The sequence below is a fragment of the Heloderma suspectum genome, chromosome 12, assembly GCF_057233095.1.
Source record: "Heloderma suspectum isolate Gila_16-S chromosome 12, 16-S_ref, whole genome shotgun sequence".
Classification (NCBI taxonomy): Eukaryota; Metazoa; Chordata; class Lepidosauria; order Squamata; family Helodermatidae; genus Heloderma; species Heloderma suspectum.
In genome coordinates, this window is record NC_139469.1 from 21225700 (window position 1) to 21242940 (window position 17241).

The following is a 17241-nucleotide window of genomic DNA, read 5'->3' on the forward strand; positions in this document are numbered from 1 at the left end:
TTGGGAAAGATGGAGTACAAAAAAAAAGACAAGAAAAGTAGGCTCTGTTGCCATTTTATATGATCTACTTATACATTCCAATTAATATACATATTGATTCTAATTCATGTGCCTCATGATTTTCTTTAAGTGTCAGATTGTATGAGAGTAGAGGTGAAACTTGGATTTAATATTAGGAAGAGATATTAAGTGAAGCCCCAATGAGATTCTAACATCATAAAGAGGAAAAATTAGAAATTATATAGAATTGTCTTATAATAAATGCAGCAGAAGATATTTAGATGTTACCTGATGGAATACTCTCTCACTTTAATTTATAACAAGAAAAATCTCTAATTCTCTTGCAGCAAAGTAGTGTTACAGAGGAGCTTCTCTTCCTGGCTCTCTATTCATATGTATTCACATGTATTGTGTGCTATGAATTTATTGAACAGTACCGTGACACTTTGGCTCAGGAATCCATTTTGGTCCAGAAGCTACAGCCTGAATAACTGCCAAGAACAAAGACTCTGACTGTGGCAAGAGTTGTAGGAGTTATACAGTGTATACAACACTGCCTTGATATAATTAAAGGGAGCTTTTCTAGATGCTGCGAAAACATTTGGGAATGTAGAATGACCATTTCTGTTTGACATATTGGGGGCTTTTAATGTAGTGTCAAAATTAGTACGTGGATAAATCTATTTATAGCAGAACTTCTCTGTCCCTGCTAGAAATGATTATTATATATAAAAAATGTATCATTAAGGGTGCAATCCTGTCGATTATGCTCTTGCTGCTTGGAAGCCTCCAGACTTGGAGGCTTTTGAGATTCCTATGCCCTGCTGGACTGAAGCCAGCAAGGCGGAAGGAGCAGTGGAGGCAATCTTCACCTTCCTGTCCTCCATGTTTGGCGATTTTCGCTACCAAGCTTTTTAGCCCATCTTGCAAGGGTGCTTTGGGGGGGTTGGAAAGGATGCTGGAGGAGGCTCAGGATATCTTTTATTCTGGCCCCTCTGGTCCCCTCTCGTCCCCTTTCCTCCTCCTCTGAGGTTGCTTTTCCAGTCTCAAAGGGCAACCGGTGTGGTTCTTTCCGCTCTGGCTGCAAGGGGCGGGGGGGCATCTCTAGCTTCCCTTTCTGAGGTCAGAGTGCTGTCTCTGACCTTGGAAGGGTTTTTCCAAGCACTCCTATGGTCCCTGGGATGCTCTTTCAGGGACTGTAGGATTTCTCTAAGAGCAAGGGATGAAATTGAATTTCTCCATTATGGGCAGAATATCTGAAGTTAAAATGTTACTTGTTGTTGTTGTTTTGCTCAGTCGTGTCCGACTCTTCATGACCCCATGGACCATAGCACACCAGGCTTTCCTGTCCTGCGCTCTCTCCCGGAGTGTGCTCAAGTCCATATTCATTGCATCAGTGATGCTATCTAGCCATCTCATCCTCTGCCGTCCCCTTCTCCTTTTGCCTTCAGTCTTTCCCAGCATCTCTAATTTATTTCCATTAAAGTATTAAACTGTTCAATAAATACTATAAATTAATACTTTTTGAACAAAAAATACCAGGATAAAATAATTATGCAAATTGGGGGGAAAGGTAGGCTACCCTTGCCAAGCATAAAAATATATTTACTCTGCAAATTGCATTAATTGTTGGTGGACTGGATAAAATACTTCTCAAATATAGATTTGAGAAAGATGGTTTAAATATACCTTTACATAACTTGTTATGGGTGAATAATAATAAATTATTAGCAGCAAAAGAAATCTTTTGGATATCCCAGGGATTTGGGACAAAAGATTAATCCATCTCAGTCACGGTTAAACTCGTTTGTAGAGGAGGCTCAGAGGCTCGTCTACGGGGGAATCACCTCCATCACTCCTCCTGCCTTGTCATCAGCGTTCGGCAGGGCATTGGATCCTTCTAAGGGGAGCTCTGAATGTGGTACCACTTTGTGTTTTCTAATGCGTGGAATGTAGAAACCCTCCGTTAAAACAAAATTTTAAAATAAATAAATACATAGGGTAAACTTACACTTGGTGTGTTTACAAAATAATTTTAAAAGGCAGTCTGCCTTTCTGAAGCATGGGGAGAGTTGCAAGACAAGGCAAGTCAAACAGTGCATCAGAAATATTTTCAGGGGAAACTTGAGATCATTCCATGGAAGAAAGCAGCAGGTTTGTGTGTTTACGCTACATTTGTATGAATTCTTAGTTGAGCATTTTAGCATTCAGCTCTGCTTACACAACCTAGGCATTGAGGTATTATCTGTGACAACTATATATCCCAACTACTGTTGAAACTCTAGCTCATTTAGAACTTAAAAGGTTTGATTGTACATCTATGAATATTTCTTAAAACTGTGAGGAAGTGCTCAAAGACAGCCTGATCAAGTAGTCTCGTTTTCCTTTCAAGTAGTCTTGCCACTTTTCTCATATCCCTCCTCACTGTTCAATGGAGTAAGGTTCCCTCTAACAGTGATGCATTATTGTGAACCGGCTAATTACATCATGAATTGAACTTACTTAATTTATTTTGGAATTTTATTATCTCTTTATTATTCACATCACTGTAAAATCATATCTAAATTTATAAGTTTATCAAAAATATTAGAGCAGCAGTAAATGATATTGCAGTACCATCTCAATGGCATTTTAATTCACACCAATACATCTTGTTATGTGATATAAGCCATCTTAAGCTGAAGTCTTTGCTTGCGTTGTGCATGTGTAAAGTGAGCCATTAAGATGAGCCTTTCTGGGTAAGCTTGGGGAGTCACCACAGGAAGGGTTCTTCCCTGAATCTCCATCAGCCTAGGCTGACACCATGATTGAGCTCAGAGCATCAGTTCTGTTTATCATAGAGAATGAAGGGGTTCTTAAGGGTGAAGAGCTTCCTGAAGATATGCTGGAATTAATTCATACTTTTTTTCAGGATCTTGTGGTCTAGCAGTGATTTTCAAAAGGAAAAAAATCCTCAGAAATGTATGCTACCACATTAATAAAGGGCATACAAAGAAATAGGCAAAAGAGTTTGGGGACAACACCTTGAATAGCATTTATCATACTTTTTAACAAATATATAATGTAAAATTTGTGGCATTTTCAGAGTATATATCAGAGCTTCCTGAAATGAATCAATAGGCACAGAAGGAGCTTTTAATAAATGTAAAGCAAGCGGCAGGGAAGTCAGTGCTACATAACAGAGTTAATCAGATGAATGAATGTCACAGATTTTCTTTGTCAATGTACATATTGTGAGGAAGTTACTGATGCATGGGTATTGTTGGTAAGTGAGATGATGACATGCTAATGAATAAGATTCTATAAAACAAATAAGCAGATTCGCTACTCACGGAGCTCAAATGTCCAGTGCAACAGAAAATCTGAACTTTTTTGCCCATGCACTAAAGGGAGCATTATATTTTTTTTATAGGAAAAGATGACTTTATATGTCTTCACAGTGCAGCAGGTATACCAAGGTTTTTTTCCCTGCACATGTGGTGGATGTTGTTAATGATCAGTGATTATAGATTTTCACATCCTGTCTCCTGTTTATCAAATCATGGTTTGTCTTTTACTGTGCGCCAAACAAAACTTCAAAAGATGTTCCTATCCAAGAACGGTTGTTGTTCAGTCGTTAAGTCATGTCTGACTCTTCGTGACCCCATGGACCATAGCACACCACGCCTACCTGTCCTCCGCTCTCTCCCGGAGCGTGCTCAAGTCCATATTCATTGCATCAGTGATGCTATCTAGCCATCTCATCCTCTGCCGTCCCCTTCTCCTTTTTCCTTCAGTCTTTCCCAGCATCAGAGTCTTTTCCAGTGAGTTTTCTCTTCGCATTAGGTGGCCAAAATATTTGAGCTTCAGCTTCAGTATCTGTCCTTCCAATGAGCAGTCAGGGTTGATTTCCTTTAGAATGGACTGATTTGACCTCCTTGCAGTCCAGGGGACTCGTAAGAGTCTTCTCCAGCACCACAGTTCGAAAGCATCAATTCTTCAGCGCTCAGCCTTCCTTATAGTCCAGCTCTCACAGCCATACATTACTACTGGGAAAACCATAGCTTTGATTATACAGACCTTTGTCAGCAAGGTGATGTCTCTGCTTCTTACTATGCTGTCTAGGTTGGCCATAGGTTTCCTCTCAAGGAGCAAGCGTCTTTTAATTTCATGGCTACAGTCACCATTTGCGGTGATCTTGGAGCCCAAGAAAATAAAATCTGTGACTGCTTCCATTTCTTCCCCTTCTATATGCCAGGAAGTGATGGGGCCAGATGCCATGATCTTAGTTTTTTTTAATGTTGAGTTTCAAACCAGCTTTTGCACTCTCCTCTTTCACCCTCAACAAGTGGCTCTTGAGATCCTCTTCGCTTTCTGCCATTAGGGTGGTATCGTCTACGTATCTGAGGTTGTTGATAATTCTCCCAGCAATCTTAATTCCAACCTGTGATTCATTCAACCTGGCATTTCTCATGATGTAGTCTGCATATAAGTTAAATAAGCAGGGTGACAATATGCAGCCTTGTCGTACTCCTTTCCCAATTTTGAACCAATTGGTTGTTCCATGTCTGGTTCTTACTGTTGCTTCTTGACCCTCATACAGGTTTCTCAGGAGACAGGTAAGGTTGTCTGGTACTCCCATCTCTTTAAGAATTTGCCACAGTTTGTTGTGATCCACACAATCAAAGGCTTTAGCATAGTCAGTGAAGGAGAAATAGACTTTTTCTGGAATTCTCTTGCTTTCTCCATGATCGAGCAAATGTTGGCGATTTGATCTCTAGTTCTTCTGCCTCTTCGAAATGCAGCTTGTACATCCGGTAGTTCTCGGTTCGCATACTGCTGAAGCCTAGCTTGTAGGATTTTGAGCATCACCTTGCTGGCATGTGGAATGAGCGCAATTGTACGGTAGTTTGAACACTCTTTGGCATTGCCCTTCTTTGGAATTGGAATGTAAACTGACCATTTCCAGTCTTGTGGCCACTGTTGAGTGTTCCAAATGTGTTGGCATATTGAGTGCAGCACTTTAACAGCATCATCTTTTAGGATTTTAAATAGCTCAGCTGGAATACTGTCATCTTCGCTAGCTTTGTTGTTAGTAATGCTTCCTAAGGCCCACTGGACTTCACTCTCGAGGATGTCCGGCTCAAGTTCAGTGACCGCACTCTCATGGCTATCAGGGACATTAAGATCTTTCCTGTATAGTTCTTCTGTGTATTCTTTCCACCTCTTGTTAATCTCATCTGCTTCTGTTAGGTCCCTGCCTTCTTTGTCCTTTATCATGCCCATCTTTGCACAAAATGTTCCCTTGATAGCTCCGATTTTCTTGAAAAGATCTCTAGTCTTTCCCATTCTATTGTTTTCCTCGATTTCTTTGCATTGTTCATTTAAGAAGGCCTTGTTGTCTCTCCTTGCTATTCTCTGGAACTCTGCATTCAGTTGGATAGATCTTCCCATTTCTCCCTTGATTTTTGCTTCCCTTCTTTCCTCAGCTACTTGTAAATCCTCATCAGACAGCCACTTGGCTTTCTTGCATTTCTTCTTCTTTGGGATGGATTGAGTTGCTGCCTCCTGAGCAATGTTACGGACCTCCGTCCATAGTTCCTCAGGCACTCTGTCTATCAGGTCTAATCCCTGAAATCTATTCCTCACCTCCACTGTATATTCATCAGGGATATGATTGAGGTAATTCCTGAATGGTTTAGTGGATTTCCCTACGTTCTTCAATTTAAGCCGAAATTTTGCAAGAAGCAGCTCATGATCTGAGCCACAGTCAGCTCCAGGTCTTGTTTTTACTGACTGTATGGAGCTTCTCCATCGTTGGCTGCAAAGTACATAATCAATCTGGTTTCGATATTGACCATCTGGTGATGTCCATGTGTAGAGTTGCCTCTTGTGCTGTTGGAAAAGAGTGTTTGCTATGATCAGTGTGTTCTCTTGGCAAAACTCTATTAGCCTTTATCCTGCTTCATTTTGTACACCAAGGCCATGCCTGCCTGTTATCCCGGTGATTTCTTGACTTCCTACTTTAGCATTCCAATCCCCTATGATGAAAAGGACATATTTTTTTGGTTCTAGAAGGTGTTGTAGGTCTTCACAGAACCGATCAACCTCAGCTTCTTCGGCCTCAGTGGTTGGGGCATAGACTTGAATTACTGTGATGTTGAATGGTTTGCCTTGGATTCGTACTGAGATCATTCTATCGTTTTTGAGATTGTACCCCAGTACTGCTTTTCCCACCCTTTTATTGACTATGAGTGCTACTTCATTTCTTCTAAGGGATTCTTGCCCACAGTAGTAGATATGATGGTCACCTGAATTAAATTCGCCCATGCTTGTCCATTTTAGTTCGCTGATTCCCAAGATGTCGATGTTCAATCTTGCCATCTCATGTTTGACCACCTCCAGCTTACTTTGATTCATTGACCTTACATTCCAGGTTCCTAAACAATATTGTTCTTTACAGCATCGGATTTTCTTTTCACCACCAGACACGTCCACAGCTGAGTGTCCTTTCGGCTTTGGCCCAGCCACTTCACTCTTTCTGGTGCTACTTGGAAATACCCTCTGCTCTTCCCCAGTAGTATATTGGACACCTTCCGACCTGAGGGGCTCATCTTCCGGCGTCATACCTTTTAGCCTTGTGATACATTCCATGGGGTTTTCTTGGCAAGAATACTTGGGTTGAGTGGGTTGCCATTTCCTTCTCCAGTGGACCACATTTTGTCAGAACTCTCTGCCATGACCTGTCCATCTTGGGTGGCCCTGCACGGCATAGCTTATGGCTTCACTGAGTTACACAAGCCCCTTCGCCACAACAAGGCAGTGATCCATGAAGGGGCCAAGAACGGTGCATAGATTTTATTTTGTATTGATATTTAGTGTTGTTATGGTATAGGGTTAAAAATACATTAATCAGTATCATGTCATGTGGGTTACAGAAAAGTATTATATGATCCTACTGTTTTTGTCAGTGCATGTTAGAATATCTTCCTTTGTAAAAGTATATTGTAGTTGTATGTTTCTGTGTTCATAATATGTTTCTCTTTTATATGCTGTAAATTACTGACTGTGAATACTGTCACCATTATGAAGGCTGCCTATTGGATTTATAGTGGCCGGGATCCAAAGAACTTTGAAATTAGTTCTCTAAACCCAGTGGGATTTTAGACTGGATGTTCTCAAACAGTATCACCTTGCCACTTTCTGGTAAATAGACCATTTCAAATAATGATTCGCCTAAATGTAGGCAGCAGGTGGGCCCTTCATCTGCTTTATTACTTGTATTTTATCAGGAACCACTGGCAATTAAAATAAAAACAGAAGAAAATAAAGCTATTTAAAATTAACTATCAGAATTACAAAGTAACTCTATATACAGATGGCAGGTATTCCTAACCCGCTACGATAAACTGAAACTGCATAAATAAACTGTTAGAATTTGTACAGTTAGGAGGACTTAAGATAGAATTTGTAGGCATTGGGATGAAAATAAAAATGAAAGATGATCAAATATGGATAACCCTGGAGAGATAAAGCTGGATAGTACTTTGGCATTTTGTTGTTCAAGAATGAAGTTGATGTGTATAAAAATAACCATGGGAAATTATATCAACAACGGGCAGACCTATTCTAACCCCTCAGTTCTGCTGGCTGGTAGAGGTTAACATGGAGTGAAGAGGAGCTCTGGGGGCAGTCTGGAAACAGCCCTGGAGGCCCAGGTAGCTCCTGCTGACAAGAATGGCCTGCTCTAAGGAACCTTGGCTCTGGCTGGATGTTTTTGCTATTGTCTGAAGTACCTTGTTTTTTTGCTTTGACAGCTTCCTTTTGTAGATTTGCAAATTTTAAGCCAGCTTCAGTATTTGAAATGATAGCTTTCTGCTTATATGACACAAATAGCTTTGCTGGAAATCCCCATCTATATCTTATTTCTGTATTCCTTAGTTATGAGTCACATTTCTCCTTCTTGTTATGGTCCTTGGGCCTAAATCTGAAAAGTGTTGATCTTGACAACCCAATCATAAACTTTATGTTCCATACTAGCTGTTTCATCTGGAAACTTAGGAACTTTACCAAAATCTCTCAGAGTTTATTTAGTGGACTTGCCGTGTTTGAATTCAAATGTTTCCCAGATTATAAGGGCTAAACTAGATGAGATGCAGAAAATATGTAAGTAGATCTCCTGATGTTCCCTTTAAAAATAAATAAATTAGGGCAGCAGTGCTGGGGGAAATTATTTTTTTTTAAACCTCATCCCCTGCACCGTTTTCCCAATTTAAATTGCTCCTCCTCTGGAGCTGTTATTTGTCCTGTCGGGAAAAACAAACATGTACCTTTATTTTTTCCCTTCAGTGCAAAGAGTGGCTTTGGAGGCAGATACTTAGAATTGGAAAATGCCACAATCTCCATCCATGGATGCTTTCCAAAACAGAAACATCCAAAGATCTGATTGCACATCTTCATGTCGCTTAGTTTGGCCCCAAGTATATCAGTTCTCCATTATAGTAGAATGTCCTTGCTTTTTGAAAAGGAAATTCACTGAATCACATGAGCCCTCTTGGAGGGAGAAATGTCAACTACTTTGTGAATCTATGATACTCAGCATTTATACTGCACTTCAAGATATTGAAAACACTTTATGTATATCTTCTTAATCTTTACATCAAGGTAGGCCAATCTATTATTATTGTTGTTGTTGTTGTTGTTATTAATACTATTATTATATTTATTTATATCCACCTTTTCCCCAATACTGGGACACAAGGCGGCTTTACAACATTAAAACTTGTTCAATTAAAACCTATAAATAGAAGTATAAATAGAAGTGTACAAAATTAAATCAATAATAATTAAAATTTTATAAAATATCAAAACGTTAAAAGACAACAAGAAATATTGTTTTTCTTTTTCATCCTGCTAATATTCCTGTTTTAATTACTATTTTCATAGTTTGTCCAGTAGGTCGAAACTCCTTTTGTCATGGCCTTCAGCTTGTGCAATAAAATGTGCAAGTCCTGAAACTACTCAACTAGGCAAATAATAACAGTCATGCATAGGAGCATGCCACGCTCAAAGAGACAAAGATGCAGCAACTCCCCTCCCTCATCTGTAAACACACACGGCTGCAGCCTGCTCTGGCAATGGCCATCTTTTGAGAAACAGGTTCTGCCAGAGATGCTCCAGTCAGACAGATGTAAGTTGCTGTAAGCTGCCTTGGGAGGGCGTCTGCCCTGAAAAGCGGCCAAGAAATATTTTAGATAGATACATAGATACATAGATAGATAGATAGATAGATAGTGCTAACTTGCCTGAATTAAATGACTGATTAAATGATTGATTTTTAAATGGGAAATATGACATTTCATAATTTTAGGAACACATAATGGATTTTCACTTAACCAGTGAAACTTGATTTCAGTGTGGTGGCAGCGGGGGCCACATACAGCCTGGGGGCCATGTGTTGCCCACACCTAACCTAAAGTCATACTGTTCCAATATCCTTAGAATAATCTAAGCTACCGAAAAGAGAAGTCTAAACAACTTTAGGGGGGAAAATACATTTGCCCTTCAGTGCACAATTTTAAAACTCCTATAGGTTAGCCATTGTTCATGAGAATCTTCTGAAATTTGGTTACATTGTTTTCCTTTCAAGTTTGATACTCCAAGACAAAAGTCCTGCAGATAGGATAAATTGTCCTGATTTTTATGATGAATAGAATTTTCAGGCATTATAATGATAAAATCTTAGAAAAGCTTCTCACCTTAACTCTGAGCTCTTCATGCTGATTTATTATATCTTTAACAAATGATTAATGTTCTGTAGTCACAGTTTGTTAGTTTGTCTCAGATTCTTGGTATATAATTATTTCAGTCCCTTAGTATTCATTATCTCAATCCCACAGTTCTCCATAACCATTATAATACGATACACAGTTGTCACCAAAAAAATCTGCGGGAGTTCAAATAATTCAGCATTGTTCCAGGATAGCACTAAGTACACCTATTCTCTTCCTTGAAGATTCCTAAAAGTTCCACTTTTGTGTGCTTGGTCCCTATTTAATTTCGTTGGATTGATAAAAATTGACTGAGCACTTCCCTCCCAAACACTATCTGCAGACATTGCTCTCCCCTTGCTTTGCTCATTTCTAAATAACATGGCAGCCATCTCCTTCATTTTCCTTTCTGGGTGCTCACTCCTATGCTTGCTCCAAGTGCACATGGTGACCATGTTTGGCACAGCCTTCGCTGCAGCAACATTTTATGAAGGAGGGATCAAACATTCCCCTCCTTTGTACACCAAGAGTCTTCAGTCCTCCCAGTTTCCAACTGGAGCAAGGGCTCTTCTAACCTGCTGGTGGGTGGTGGGAGTGAAGCTGCTGATGAAGCTTTGCTTGCCCTCCACTGGGTTCTTTTCTCTGCAGCTCACAACGGTGGGGTGGGCAGGGAGAACAGCTGTTTATATTCCTTATATTCACATAGGCACAGTGCATTTTTATTTGTTTGTTTATTTTCTGTATATTTTCATGCAAAGGTAGGCCACTTTTTTCTGTCTGGGGCTGCTGTTCCTGCTGGCTAATATGTCAGGAGCCACACGTCAGTGGTGAGTGGGGTTGAAGCCTGCAGTAGGCAAGACAAAAGTGGGTGGGTCATCTCTTTTCTCTTATTCTTTCAGTCTCTCTCTTTCTGCCACTCCCTTTTCTCTCTGCCTTTTCTTTCCCACTCAGTGGGCTGCTAGGGAAGGGACAGATCACTCTTGCCAGGGGCCTGAATTGATCACATATAGAAGGCTTTTGAAATTAGGCTGTGAGGGCCACATGAAATTAGGTCAAGGGCCGCAGGTTGCCCACCTCTACTTTAATGTATAGAATGGTTTCCATTTTTGTCTGACTTTACAGCTACTTGATTGCAAATTACTTACTTGTATTGTAGATATCTGAACATTTACCATGGCTGTATACATTGATCATCAACTAGAAGCCCTTCAGTCCCGTGGACCCCATTCCCACATAGCTTGGCACCCTCGTCAGTCATTTTTGGCTGTTGCTTCCATTAACTCCAACTCTGGTGGTAGCGTGGATATTTTTCCAGAACAGGTGAGCATTCCAAAAGCGGTCTGGTTTATTTTTTTTTCTCTAGCCTTTGAGCGCTCCTACATTTGTAATGAAATACAGTCAGGGCCAGAAATATTGGAACAAGGATAACTGTTTTGGCAGTTGGCCTCTGTACACCACCACACTGAAGTTGAAAGGAAACACATCCAGATGGGAGTGAAGTCAGGACTTTAAGCTGTAATTCAAGGGGGTTGACACAAGTGGGGCACTAACCATTCAGGAAGTACAGCCAGTGGCATACACCCCCCCCCCCCAATCGTTGGTGGCTCATAAGTAATGGAACGAATGACTGACAAGCAGCTGCATGGCCAGGTGTGGCCTGTTTCCTGGGTACCCCATGACCAATCAAGCAGATAAAAGGCCTGGAGGTGGTTCTGAGTGTTACATTTGCATTTGGTAGCTGTTCACTGGAACTCCCAACATGAGGTCCAAAGAGGTGTCCATGCGAGTGAAGGAGGCCATCGTTAGGCTGAGGAAACAAAATAAACCCATCAGAGAGATAGCAAAAACAGTGAGAGTGGCCAATACAACAGTCTGGAACATCCTGAAAAAGAAGGAATTAACTAGCAAGCTCAGCAACAGCAAAAGGCCTGGAAGACCACAGAACTCAACTAAAGTGGATGACTGCAGAATTCTGCTCATGGTGAAGAGGAATCCTTTCACAACATCTAGCCAGGTCAAGAATGCTCTTGCGGAGGTAGGCATGTCATTGTCAACATCTACAGTCAAGAGACGGCTTTATGAATGTAAATACAGAGGCTTCACAACAAGGTGCAAACCACTGGTAACGCTCAAGAACAGACAGGCCAGATTAGCCTTTGCCAGCAAACACCTAAAAACGCCTGCCCAGTTCTGGAATAAGATTCTTCGGACTGATGAAACCACTTGTACCAGAATGATGGGAAGAGAAAAGTATGGAGAAGGAAAGGAACAGCTCATGATCCAAAGCATACCACACCATCTGTCAAACATGGTGGAGGCAATGTTATGGCATGGGCATGTATGGCTGCCAGTGAAACCGGGTCACTGGTGTTTATTGATGTCCTGACTGCTGATAAAAGCAGCAGGATGAATTCTGAAGTGTATAGGGCTATACTTTCTGCTCAGATTCAGCCGAATGCTGCCCAACTGATAGGACGCCGCTTCATATTGCAGATGGATAATGATCCAAAACATACAGCTAAAGCTACCCAAGAGTTTCTCAAGGCGAAGAAGTGGGATGTTCTTCAATGGCTAAGTCAGTCACCTGATCTCCACCCAATAGAGCATGCTTTTCACTTCCTGAAGACAAGACTGAAGGCAGAAAGACCCACAGACAAGCAGCAGCTGAAGGCAGCTGCAGTAAAGGCCTGGCAAAGCATCTCGAGGGAGGAAACTCAGCATTTGGTCATGTCCATGGGTTCCAGACTTCAGGCAGTCATGGACTGCAAAGGATTTCCATCCAGGTATTAAAGGCGATCCTTAAGTTTGAAATGACGTTGGTTTGTTCCATTACTTATGAGCCACCAATGATGGGTGTGTGTGTATATTCCACTGGCTGTCCTTCCTGAATGTTTGTACCCCACTTTTGTCAAACCCCTTGAATTACAGCTGAAAGTCCTGACTTTGCTCCCATCTGGGTGTGTTTTCTTTCAACTTCAATGTGGTGGTATACAGAGGCCAACTGCCAAAACAGTTATCCTTGTTCCAATATTTCTGGCCCTGATTGTAGATCTTCATTTTTCTTTGACTGCTTCTTATATGTAACACACACAGAGCATCCTGGTTCATTTTAAATTTGTTGAATGCCCTCACAATTGATTGCTGCTATTATTAATAATGATGCTGCTGCTGCTGATAACATTTTTAGGTGCTAGATAAACATTTAAAAAAAACAGTCCCTGCCTATAGGTTTGCAATCGAAAGAAAAAGTGATGGGCTGGAACAGGAAAACAAGCAAATTCAGGCATCATTCCAGCATATATTCTCTAAATGTTTAATGACCAGGAGGAAATGGTCACTGAAGAAGACAGTTCTGGGAGATGAGGAGCAAAATGGCAATTGGCTCATCTAGTGGTCAATAAATTTTGACTTGGTTTACTAGCCAAACCCATTACATGTATTGTCACTGTGTCCTTCCTTCCTCGAGTCCTATGGCATGTGCAGAGAACTCCAGGGCGGGAGGGGTGTTTGCCCTTGAGCTGGCCTTGTGTAGACAGGGCAAGCAGCACCTTTCTGCAACCTCCTCCCAAAGTCCAATACAGGAGAAAAGGTCACCCCGCACTTCAGTTAGGATTTTGAAGGATGCAAAAGCAACAAGGCACAACTGGCGCTTTCTGCCAAAGCACAACTTGAAAGATGGAAGCTACCTCTCCTTTCTTCTTCATGGAGAGAAGAAGAGATGAATTTGCTTCTACCACAAATTGAGCTTTTGCAAAAAAAAAAAGAAGAAGAAGAAGCACCAGCTGTGCTTTCCTGGTGCCTCTTGCAAACAACTAATGGAAAGGGGAAAGAAACTACCACTTCTCCATGGAGAACAAGGAATAAAGGACATGGTTCTTCCCTCTTCCTGTTAAGTTTTTAAGTTTTTAAGTTTTAAGTTTGGAGAGCCAGTGTAGTGTAGTGGTGAGAGTGACGGACTGGGAGCCGGGAGATCTGGGTTCTAGTCCCCACTTGGCCATGGAAGCTCACTGGGTGACTTTGGGCCAGTCACAGACTCTCAGCCCAACCTACCTCACAGGGTTGTTGTTGTGAGGATACAACGGTGAGGAGGAGGATAATGTAAGCCGCCTTGAGTTCCTTGCGAGAGGGAGAAAGGCGGGGTATAAATGCAATAAATAAATAAATAAGTTTTTGCAAGAGGCAGCAATGAGACCCAGCTGGCACTTTCTCCAAAAGCCCTAGCTCAGAGAAAAAACTTCTATCCTTTCTCCTTGTTCTTGGGGAAAGAAAAATGGAGGTTTTTCTCCCCTCTCCAACTTGGGCTTTTGGAGAAACTGCCAACAGCAGCATCTCCCTGCTGCCTCCTGCAAACACTGATCAAGAAGGGAAAGAGGCTTTCCCTTGTTTCTTTGATGGAGCCATAGTTTATCTCTGTTCTGTTCAAACTGGATTTTTTCAGAAAACGGTGCTACTGGTGCTGTTTTACAAAGGCTCAAGTTTCATGAGGGAAAGGACCTTTCCTCTTCTCCCCCAAGAACAGGGAAGGAAAGGAGATGCAGTTTCCCACAAGCAGGGCTTTTGGTGTAAGTCTGGGTGCTCACCAGATGGTGGAGGAAATGGCATATGCAGTCTCATCTCCCCCTAATACTTGGCTTAGGCTCAACCCTATGCACAATTAGCCCCACTGTGTTAAATGATGCATGCGTTTGAGTAAACATGCATAGGGTTGTACTACCTGGCTGTCGACAACAGGAGTACTTCCAGACGAGGCTTTTATTGTGCTGTTGCCCTGCCTCATTACAGACTTCAGTAAAAATAGAATCATAGGGTTGGAAGGGGCCTGCAAGACCATCAAGTCCAACCCCCTGCTCAATGCAGGAAGCCTGATTCCCAGACAGTCTCCCATCCAAGCACTATATACATTTTGTAAATATAGACCTAATTTTGAATTCTTGCATGATGTAAATCTTTGCTTCTTATTTTATTTGTACGTTGTAGCCTAGAAGAACAAAGAAGAGTAGCCTAGAAGAACAAAACGATAGGCTTTTCGCAACATTTTTTTCTGCAAGTAGAAGGCAGAAAAGAAGTATCTCTTGTATCCCATATGATGGGATCTCAAATGACCTCTGAAGATAGAATGCAGTTTTATTTTGGGGAGGGAGAACATTTGAATTTTCAGAAGGCTCGGAAGAAGAATGGTAAAGAGGTTTTTGTTGCATCATTTGTAGGGAGAGTATGTGTGTGATGCACACTTGGAAAGAAATTTCCGGGCCACGTGCCTCAGTTGGCATCCATCCAAGCTGATATTGGCAGTGGGCTGTGAGATGGGGGACGTGGTGGTGGTGAACAAGCAAGACAAGGAGCATCATGCAGTACCCTCCAACCATAATGCTGATATTACAGTCCTCAACTGGAGTACTAATGGCAACCGTCTTGTTTCTGGAGACAAAGTAAGTAGCAAAACCCAAACAGTTTTGTGTTGAACATAATTTTAGTAGGTATTGTGTATATGCATCTGTGTAACATATAAACTGAAAGGCATTCCCTGCAGAATGTGATGTGGCAATGAGGGCCTGGGGAGCAGCCGTGGACTGTTATAAAGATCAGTGAAGGAACTCTGAAGGACTAGGAGACGAAAAAGGGTATCTAGAAGCAGGAAGACAAGACTGGAAGCGGACTGCAGCAGTCCACAGGAGTTAATGTTGTCCATGACAACTCTTATAGCTTACTATAATGATTGTACAATTGTGTGCAGACAATTCTCTTGCTCTAAAACTCCACTTGGCTCTGTGTGCTGTGGGAATGTAGAAAACTAATCCTGATATTAGAATGAATGGAAACACTCCTTATAGTACAGGAGCCCCTTAAGACATATCCCCACAGGTCAGCGTTTAGGTGTTGGATCTTTTACTTAGCACATCCGATCTATGCAGTCCACAGAGCCCTTGTTCTCAGGGTTGGCTGTTTCTGACTGCTGTGTTAATGCGAAGAATCACAGTGCCAGTATAGAATACATTCTGCATGGCCAACAGAAGTGACATCACACAGTGTCTCCTGCTTCATGTTCTGTTTATTTTTATAAGGACTGTGTTGCATGTGCCTTGTCTGATGCAAATGCATCCAAATAAGAATTCAGGAAGGTCCCATACAGACTTTCCCACCCATTTTCTTAGAAAGGAAAGAAGCCCCTGGTATTTTTCCGTGCCTTTTTTGTTCTGTTTTGTCAACATTAAAATGCCTTCTCTATGCAACTTTTCTAGCTGCAGAATCAAATGACAGCAACTTGAGGGTCAAATCAGGAGACATGGGAGATTCATAATCGGGATCTCCTGTGTTTAAAAAAAAAATTAATAACAGCTTTGTGGGTGGGACATTCGGAGCAGGGGCCATGGCACTAGAGAATGGGCTTTTTAAATCCCCTGTGCCATTTGCTATATTAAAAATGTCCCCCTATCAGGAAACTGCTATTCTCCCTGTGGGTGGGAGGAATTTACAGGTATCTATGCACCCCCTGCCCCTGGGAAATGGTTGCTTCCAGGTTGGTTGAGGGGAACAGTTTTAATAGGGGAAATGGCCCAGGGAGACCATGATTTTAAAAATGCTCCCCTAGCGTCACAGACTTGATCTGAATCACTCCACCTGCACTACTTTTTAAAATGTCTCGTTTGGCCCCGAATTTCTGCTGTGAGGCTTTAGTCCTGTGCATACCTATCTGGAAGTAAGCCCCAATGAATATAGTGGGATTTGATTCCAAGTAACCATACATAAGGCTGCCCTGTAAGTCAGTTCTAACCTCATCAGCCATATCTCCTTTCTGCCTTGAGAAGATGTATGTGTGGGGGTAGTAGTTAGAGAGCAAATGCTGACTCTTCTGTGCATTTCAAGTCATGCTGCATTTGTCACTCATCTGTGTTTCTGTTTGTGAGCCGGAATACTACTAGAACCCATGTTCCAAGGAGGTGGATTAGCAAACTGGCCTAAGATGGGGATCGGAAATGATAAATGCACTTTAGATGGACAGAGGATTTTTGCTTGACTACTTTTAAAATATGGAGGCAACTGGATGAAATATAATAATTGAACAAGATAATGTTATTGTTCATGTAGCTTGAATAGTTTGGCTCTTTAGGGCCTATTCATGACTCCTACGACATGGCAGCTGCAATTTTCAATCAGCCCGTGTTGACTTTATAGCTATGGCTATAACACAAAGATTGTTATGCGCTACATTGTGTTGAATCAGGTTTTGACATACCACTGCAAAGCCGTTCAACTGCTCCACTGTGGAATGACAAAAGCTGATCCGCATTGAATTTAGCACATACTATTGGCATGCATGCAACTGCCTTGGCACATGGCAGAACAGCTGGCAGATGACATAGGATGAGTGAAAAATATGGCTTTTGTGCTCTGAGAAGGCCATGAAAATTGGCCCTTAATATGTTCTCTTCACATTGTTACTTGTTGTCAAGAATGTGTAACTCGCTTTTCTATACAAAGATCTAAAAGTGGC

The 17241-nt window shown here is 41.5% G+C and overlaps 1 protein-coding gene across 1 annotated transcript in view; it reads left to right on the forward strand.

The window, feature by feature from the left end:
- IFT140 (intraflagellar transport 140) overlaps positions 1-17241 on the forward strand; it is a 148756-nt gene that overhangs the window by 9675 nt on the left and 121840 nt on the right. The window contains exons 2-3 of the mRNA XM_084818716.1: positions 10906-11069; positions 14957-15178. Of these exons, the coding sequence (XP_084674842.1) occupies positions 10923-11069; positions 14957-15178 (369 nt within the window). The 5' untranslated portion in view covers positions 10906-10922. The remainder of the gene's footprint in view (positions 1-10905; positions 11070-14956; positions 15179-17241) is intronic.